The sequence below is a fragment of the Myotis davidii genome, unplaced genomic scaffold (assembly GCF_000327345.1).
Source record: "Myotis davidii unplaced genomic scaffold, ASM32734v1 scaffold1465, whole genome shotgun sequence".
In the NCBI taxonomy this organism is placed as follows: Eukaryota; Metazoa; Chordata; class Mammalia; order Chiroptera; family Vespertilionidae; genus Myotis; species Myotis davidii.
Genome location: NW_006295980.1, coordinates 110031 through 119352, shown reverse-complemented (window position 1 = coordinate 119352; position 9322 = coordinate 110031). Strand labels below are relative to the sequence as shown.

At 39.0% G+C, this 9322-nt stretch overlaps 1 protein-coding gene across 1 annotated transcript in view; it reads right to left on the bottom strand.

The window, feature by feature from the left end:
* Nucleotides 1-5009: 5009 nt before the first annotated feature.
* MMGT1 (membrane magnesium transporter 1) overlaps nt 5010-9322 on the bottom strand; it is a 13233-nt gene continuing 8920 nt past the window's right edge. Inside the window, exons 3-4 of the mRNA XM_006770911.2 lie at nt 8418-8521; nt 5010-5377 (exon numbers count right to left, since the gene is read on the bottom strand). Of these exons, the coding sequence (XP_006770974.1) occupies nt 5218-5377; nt 8418-8521 (264 nt within the window). The 3' untranslated portion in view covers nt 5010-5217. The remainder of the gene's footprint in view (nt 5378-8417; nt 8522-9322) is intronic.

Sequence of the window (9322 nt, the reverse complement as noted above, 5' to 3'; positions counted from 1 at the left end):
GACATTACATATACAATAAAAATTAAAGTATCCATTGAATTCAGTAAAACAGCATCACACTGGAAAAAATAGTCAAGCCCAGCTGGCATGACTCAGTGATTGAGCATCGACCTATGAGCCAGGAGATCATGGTTTGATTCCTGGTCAGGGCACATGCCCAGGTTGCAGGCTCAGTCCCCAGGGTGAGGCATGCAGGAAGCAGCCCATCAATGATTCTCTCTTATCATTGATGTTTCTATCTATCCCTCTCTTAAATAAATAAAAATAAATTTTAAAAAATAGTCATAAAATTAGCTCTTAATCTTTTCTGGGGACAGAGAAGCAGAAGAAAATGAGATTAAAATTAAAAATCCACTGCCCCAAACAGGGTAAAGGTGAGACAATCATTTATTTATTAGACAGGGCAGGTCATTAAAAGAGAGGAAACATATTCAAAAGAATGTGCTTTTCTTGTGTTATAGGCACTGATGCTCACAACAAACAACACTGCTCAATACGTCATGGAAACAGGCCACATAGAGCCAAGAAGATGCTGTCATGCCACTGAAAAATAAGCTACACTGCTTAGGAAACAATCCCTAAGGCAGTGGTTCTCAACCTTGGCTGCACATTAGAATCACCTGGGAATCTTTTCAAAATCCTGATTTCTGGGCCTCATCCTCTGGAAATTCTGTTTCTTTCTTACTAATGTTGTGGCCCCACCCCATAATAAAGAAACAGAATTTCCGGAGGATGAGGACCAGAAATCAGGATTTTAAAAAGATTCCCAGGTGATTCTAATGTGCAGCCAAGGATGAGAACCACTGGGTTACAGAGAGCTCCAATTCACTGTTCTACATTTTCTAGAGCTGAGCCATTAGCTCATAGCATTTGGCTGGTTCCCTGGTTACTAAGAAGTGAGTCTTCCCATATTCTAGAGAGCTTTCAATAGTTCAGACTTCTGAATGTCACTGAAATCAGTCATCTGCAGGCTGAATTAGCTTACATTACTACATTTTTGGGACTTACCCTAGGTCGGAGGTGGGGACTGTCTTGCCCATGGACTGAGCCGTATAAGGCCCACAAAATCACTTGGTCTGGCCCTGCCAAGGCATTGGGGGTGAGTTAATTAAATGTTTAACCAAATATAACAGGCTAATTTTTAAGTTGATAATTTTGTATGGCCCGCGAATGATGTTATAAATACCCAAATGGCCCTTGGCAGAAAAAAGGTTCCCCACCCCTACCCTAGGTAGTCATGGACTGTCTCATAGTATAAATAAAATTTGGACCTAACCTATTTAGCCCTGTTACAATGCACCTGAATCACTTAAGTTCGATGGTACATACTTGAAAAAGATAGCAGAAATTCACTGGAGGAAAGTAAAGAAATTCGGGAAGTTCACCTGGCCCTGAGTATATAAATAAGCTGCTAGCAAAGTCAGACACATTTGAAAACTATGTCAATTATTTTCCAAATTATTCGGCATCATTTTTAGCAGGACTTTACTGATTAGGCAGGCAAAGGTTTCAATATCCACTCTAGAGGCTAACCAAAATATTATAAGTAGTAGTATGTCATGAATATTTGGTTATGAGGAAAAAACTATTCAGCATGCGATTGAATGAGAAACCTGTTAGGTATCTGACATTCCGTCCTTACATCTACTGATTTTACCAACCACTTCCTTTCACAGTAGTCACAGTTCTTAAGATGACAAGTTCTCATTCCACATAGGACAAAAACCTATTTAGGAAGCCACTCATGAAAGACCAGATATTATATGAATTCATTTTTAGTAAATGACCAGAAGGCAAATCATAGAGATTGAAAGTAGATTAGTGGTTGCTTGGGGCTGGGAGGCATTGGGAGAAAATGAAATATGAATGCTTAAAAGATAGAGGGTTCCTTTTTGGGGTGATGACAATGTTCTCAAATTGACTGTAGTCATGGTTGCACAACTTGTGACTATATTATAAAACCACTGAATTATACCTTTTAAATGGCTGAATTGTAAGGTATGTGAATTATATCTTAATAACGTTCTTATAAAAACATATTAGGAAGGGAAGACAGTCCCAAGAGAACATGAGGCTCTTACGAATCCAGTCATATCTGAAACAGCATACGAGCTGATATATAAGGAACTGGTTTCTCACACACTATTTTGATTTGATTATCACCACTTTTAACCCCTGACTTAACATTTTTAACTAATTTCTAAATTATTTTAGGTTATCATAAGATTTATAATATTGTTCTCCTTAGAGATCATAGTCAGTGTTTCACAGAAAGACTAGGTTGGCAAAACAAAGCTAAACAAAACAATGAAAACCCAATAAAAAAAATAATCACCTGCTTTGGGGCTATGCATTTTACCAGGCAGAATAGAAGAGCTGAGGCTCATTCCTAAAAGAAAAAATGCCATCAAATGTAAGGGCATCATGTCTCTTGCCTAAAGCACATTTCCTTTTCAAATCTGCATAGATATTCCCTTTACATCTACACAGTTCAACATAAGCCATATTTACATACCTGTAGAATTCAATAAAATCAATGTTCTCTACAAAGAAATGTTAAGCTTTCTGCAGATCAAAGAGCTAGCCAAATTTCCTTAAAACTAAAATTACGGCTTCTAAAAAGCACTATTCTGTATCTTCAGCCTCATAAAATTAAATTACTATTTCTAAAAAAGTTCTACTCTGTATAAACATACCATGATGGTGGAAAACTCTAAGCCTGCTACAAGTCAAAAGCTACAAAACAATTTCTAAAAAAATGACCTGAATTAAAAATATATATATTAGCTCCAAATATTTAGAACATATTGGACCAAATTTCTTTGAAGTCTACCTTTAACAAGAAATTTATTTTTACTAATTCACTAGTGTAATATGCAATAAAGAAAGACTTTGCATAAGTTAAACTGGCTAATTACAAGTAATCAGTTTTCCTCAGTGATTACTATTCCTCTGCATAGGCAGGGTAATTAAATCACAAAGGGTCTTTTTGGTGTGTCTTCAACTATTCTTACACTACATAATCAATTAGGGAAATTTTTACAGTTAAAGAGAACACAAGTAGCTTTACAGGAAGTTGAGTGTGTTAAATATACATGTTTGTTATGAAAAAGAATTTCTGACACAAAAATTGCTCACTGCACAGAGAAGCCTAGAGAAGTGATAAAACAAGACAGCTGATGTTAGATGGTACATGGGAGCCGGGTGGAGTGAGAAGTCATAGATAAATTAAAAACTGGCAAGTATCTGTTGAAGCAGAGCCACTTTTTAGGGGGCATAAGAAAAAAATGATGTCACCTTTTTAAATCGCTTTAGAGAAGCCAATTTGTTGTTAAGAAATGAAGACCAAATTTTAAAAAAAGAAATGAAGACCATTTTATTACCATTAATGCTTCAAAATGATTCCAAAAGGATCCTAAATACTGTAGTGAAGAGAAATCTAAAAAAAAATAATTACAAAAACCCCACACACATTTTTTCCAAAGAAATGTGTTCAAAACAGTTACTCTTAAAGACAGAGAGAGATTCCACACAGAAGAGGAGGAGACAGTGTGATCACAGAGACAAAAGAGGGAGTGATGTGGTCACAAGCCAAGGGATGCTCAGAGGCATCAGAAGCTGCAAGGGCCAAGGAACAGATTCTCCCCTAGGGCGTTTGGCGGGGGTACAACCCTGCTGACACCTTGATTTTGGACTTCCAGGCTTCAAAACTGTGAGAGAATAAATTTCTGTTGTTTTTTTTTTTTAAAAAAAAAACAGTGACTCTTAAAAAAGATGTCACTTTGTTGTAAATGAAAAAAAGAATTCTCACTATGAAAGATCAAGGGCTCCTTTCACAAATAATTTATACTGCATCAATAACTTGATGTTCACTGCAGCACTATTTACAATCTATATATGTAAAAGTCCAGCAACCGAATGATGGAATGACCAGACCAACCTGTCGACCAGTCACTGTGTCGTGCACTGACCACCAGGGGGCAGATGCTCAATGCAGGAGCTGCCCCCTGGTGGTCAGTGTGCTCCCACAGTGGGAGTGCTGTTTGGCTAACTGGGATGAGTGGCTGCTCCCGCAGTGGGAGCAGCCGCTAGCAGGCCCAGGGTGAGGCCGAGTCTCTGTACCTATCGAATACCTGAGACAATCTCAAGAGGGGACGTGACTGTGGACCCCCCGGGGAGGCTATCCTGATGGCTGAGGATCCTGGAGCACAGCTGCCCTGAACTCCCCGATGGTGTCACCTACCTGGCATCACACATCAAGGACATTCACCTAGTGGCTTTGGGGTGCACAGCTCTCAGTCAGGTTCCTCCAGGATATAGAACACACCTTTACCCAAGACATTACCCCGAAATATCAGCTCAGAGAGCGGGTCCACAGCCACTCAGCTGACCGAGATGAGTGGCGCTACGATAGTGGGCCGATTCCGCAGGCTACTCCCCCCACCAGTGCACAAATCCGTGTGCCCGGCCTTTAGTAGCCAAGATGTGGAAACAGCCCAAATGCCCATCAGTAGATGAGTGGATAAAAAAGCTATGGTTCATTTACAAGTGTATTACTAGTTGGTAGTAAAAAGAAGGAAATCTTGCCTTTTGTGACAGCATGGATAGACGTGGAGAGTATTATGCTAAGTAAAATAAGCCAGTCAGAGAAAGACAAGAACCATATTATTTCACTTATATGTGCAATTTAATGAACAAAATAAACTAAGAACCAAAATAGAAACAAACTCATAGATACAGAGAACAAATTGACAGCTGTCAGAAGGGAGGGGGGTTGGAGGGCTAGGTGAAAAAGGTGAAAGGATTAAACAAAAAGAAAACTCAAAGACACAGACAACAGTATGGTGATTACCAGAGGGTGAGTGGGGTGAGGGAAGATAGAAGAGGATAAAAAGGGTATAAATGGTAATGGAAAGAGACTTGACTTGGGGTGGTGAACACACAATACAATATACAGATGATACATTATAAAATTGTACACCTGAAACTTATATAATTTTATTAACCAATGTCACCCCAATAAATTCAATTAAAAAAATAAATAAATCTTGAAATTCTCCAAAAAAAATAATTTGATTACAGTGTACAAACAAGGGCCACAGACTTGTTTTAGTTAGATCTAAAAGATCAATATAAATACTTATGGGGGGAGTGTTTTATACTCCAAACTCCAATATTCCAACTCTGTGTCCCATACTGTTATGATTTGTAAAAATCTTAACGACGCAGGGATTCAAGTTTTCGTAACTTCAACGATGTGTTAGAGGACAATGCATCTTGATTTGAAGGATTTGTTGTGTCTGAAGGCCGAAACAGTACTCTACCACGATGATTGAATACATAAAACGATGGGTGATTCCTTAATGTGTCAAATGTCCTTGAAAGAAAAAAAAAAGCAGCAATTTTAGACAAATCCTTATAAGAAGCCCATTTGAAAATAAGCAGGCTTCTGGTGAATTTGCTATTGGTTATATTTAAAACTATGTTTAAATTCATGAAACCAGATTATAAATGGTAATCATCCTGTATCTCATTTCTTTCTTGTACAAGGAAAATAAAAAACCTGGAAAAGCAATATATAACCATATAATTTTTCATTCAGCCAGTCCTTCCAGTATGCCTATGAATAACATAAGTAGTTACTCAACTTTAATCACCTCTGTAGATCTAACCTAAGCCCATGCCAAATAGTCTTTTTCAAAAACCAGTACAGAGATTGTACCTTTGATTAGCCTCATTTGGCCATCACTATCCAAGTCCTATGATCATCTGAAAGACCTGTTTCCTAAACATAGTTCAAAGACAACAAAAAAATTCCTTAAATTTCTTTGGTCTTTCTGAACCTGCTGTTGTCCAAATTCATATATTTACCACCTAATAAAATCATATTTTCCTTCCACCTACTTAATGCCTTTCTGTTTTACTTCTTTTTTAAAAAATATATTCTTATTGACTTCAGAGAGGAAAGCAGAGAGAGAGAAACAATGATGAGAATCATTGATCGGTTGCCTCCCACATGCCCCCTACTGGGGATTGAGCCCAAAACCTGGGCATGTGTCCTTGACTGGAATCGAACCCAGAACCCTTCAGTCTGCAAGCCGATGTTCCATCCACAGAGCCAAACCAGCCAGGGCTACTTCTTTCTTTCCTGGCCTTTGCCGGTGATTCTTAGTAGACTCTTTGTACCGTATTTGCCGGCGTATAAGACGATTTTTTGGCCCTGAAAAATATGCCTCCAAGTGGGGGGTCGTCTTATACGCCAGGTACACTTCAGATAGACTGCCCATAGTGCTTGCCCCGTGCCATAGTGGCCTCCCGATGCCCGCCCACTTCATTCCACATACCGTTCAGGCATCAGCAGCGCTGCTGGGTGTATGCTCGGCTGTTATGCGATTTTGCGAGTGTGGTAAATTCGGGTTACCGTATATTTCTTTACATATGCATTGAAGATTCGCGATTTTGCGCTATCATGGTGCCTGTTAGAATGTTGAAGAGCTCGCACTTGCGCACTAGTGAGGTCCCAGGGAGATGCTGATGCAAGGGTGGACCAGACTGCTATAGTGACAGGGCGGGCAAACAGGGAGCAGGGACCAATCAAATCAGGCTTTGTATACAGCCAACAGCCAACCACAATACTGCCCCATTGTACAGTACAGCATAGAAAATGTCGACCAGTCAAACCCCTATCATCCCTATCATGGCACCAAGATGTCGTTGATGAACTTTTAATATCAGATGATGAAGAGGAGTTTGAAGGCTTTTAAGGTGAAACTGTCACGCCAGCAAACTTGCTAGGGCCTTGCCCGGCACTTGCTCTCTCCCTCTATTTGTTATCTTACTTCTATCATTGACAGTCCCTCTAGGTTGTGGGCTGCTTGCCTGTGTTCCTGAGAAGCATCTACGGTACCAGTCTATAGAGTGTGTTTTCTTTAGTGAATTACCGGTATGTTTACCGGTAATAAACTTGCACTGTTTTATGTATATGTTTGATTACATACAGCCTTGTGACAGTTTTCCTGCATGTCATAAGCATTTGAATATAAATTAAAACGTTAAAATCAAATCTGATATTGTTTTACCTTTTATTTGGTGTGTGGAAGGCGTGCGGAAGAGGGGGTAGTCTTATACGGCGAGTATATAACAAACTCTGTATTTTGAGTGGAAATGTTAGGGGGTCGTCTTATACGCCCAGTCGTCTTATACGCCGGCAAATACGGTAAGAACAGTAGTGGGTGATTACAGTGGCGTATCATTTCTTCTTCTCCAATGGGAGATATGTGGTCTAATAAAGTTCATAATCACCTAAGTGTATGGCTTTTGGTGTTGGTTTGTTTCTAAAACAGGAAGTCTGAGATGTGACTATTTAAAATGAAAGATTTGCTTTTCCTATTATTATACAGGCAGCTGACCCACAGCTCCCAAATCATATAATAAGACACCATGAAAAATTTGACTTTAAAATGATAAATAAAAAATAAATAAATAAATAAAAATAAAATGTAAATAAAAAGAGGTTGATTTTCCTCTAACACATAAATGTTTATTGTGAATCCTCACAAGAAAATATAATAAAAGGTTAAATTTTCCAGATTAAAGAAGTGGGTAAAGTTCAGAGATGGAAATGAACAAAGCTAAAGGATGATTTTATAAAAGAAATATTGCCCTGGCTGGTGTGGCTCAGTTGGTTGGGCATTATCCCATGCACTGAAAGACTGCCAGTTCAATTCCCCTTCATGGCACCAGGTTGCAGGTGGGGACATGCAGGAGGCAGCTGATCAATGTTTCACTTTCACATTGGTGTTTCTACCCTCCATCTCGCTCTAAAAATCAATAAAAAAGTCTTTTAAAAAGAAATATTGACAAGAAAAGCGAGCAAAGTTCGCGAAAATAGCTTAGAAGAAATACAGGCGAAAAAAGAAAGCAGAATAATAAATATACTTTAATCCAGGGGTAGAAAAGGGCCTGAGAACAGAGTTTATATCACAGATTAGGTTCAAGTAATAAAGGAAACAGAAAATCCCTTATTCTTCCAAAGATAGAGCTAAGTCAGAGGACAAAAGAGGAAAATAGGAAGGAAGGAGAGGAAAGCAAAGAGAAGGAAGGAGACAGAAGGAAGGAAAAAAAATTTTCTGAGGGAATATCTTCCTATATATCTATTTCCATCCACCTATCTATCCAAACAACCAATAAGTAATTTTAGGCAAACACAACATCTTATTCTAATATCAACAGTCTGTCATTCAACTTCCATTTTTCCTATCATACCAAACAGTGCCTCAATATTTTTATTTCATTACACAGACATATTGTATAATCAAAAGGTAAAAACCAACTTTTAAGTACCAGAACACATACATTTATGTAAATGAAGCAAAACTCTTAAGAAATTAAATGCTTACTAAAAGGGGAAAACTTACTTATTTTTTAGTTCTGAAGTGGCATCCATGTCCTTAAACTCCCCTGCAATATGAACTATACCATAACAGGTAACCGCAAAGGCCAGAAGTGTCTGAAGAACTATCTGTGAGCATAAAGATTAAAGATTACTAAATACAAGTATTATTACAAACCTTTACAATTTTATCTCTATGAAATTTTAGCTTCTAACAGGTATTTCTCCCAGATCCTATCAAGGAGTCAATTCTCAGGTTAAGGATTTTGACTTAAACACTATAAAATCTGTAAATTCTGTGGATTGGCTACAAAAATACTTGTGGGTTTTGCTCAAATAGCAAAAACAGGTACTGAGCCCTAGCCAGCTTGGCTCAGTGGATAGAGCGTTGGACTGTGGACTGAAGGGTCCTGGGTTAGAGTCTGGTCAAGGGCACATGCCTGGGTTGCGGGCTTGATCCCCAGTAGGGAGCGTGCAGGAGGCAGCTAATCGGGGGTCTCTCTTATCATTGATGATTCTATCTCTCTCTCCCTCTCCTTTCCTCTCTGAAATCAATAAAAATATATTTAAAAAAACAGGTACTGAGCCATTCAGAACTCAGTTATCAACTACTATTTGCTTCCAAAAGCAACTAAGAATTTTAATGTATTATTGTTAAATATCATCCTATATAGTAAAAGGCTAATATGCAAATCAACCAAATGCGGAACAACCAGTTGCTATGATGCACACACTCCACCAGGGGGCAAACGCTCAATGCAGGAGCTGCCCCCTGGTGGTCAGTGCACTCCCACAGGGGAAGCACGGCTCAGCCAGAAGCCAGGCTCACAGCTGGTGAGCGCAGTGGTAGTGGCAGGAGCCTCTCCCACCTCCGTGGCAATGCTAAGGACCACTCGGGGGAGTGGGCCTAAGCCAGCAGGCTGACATACC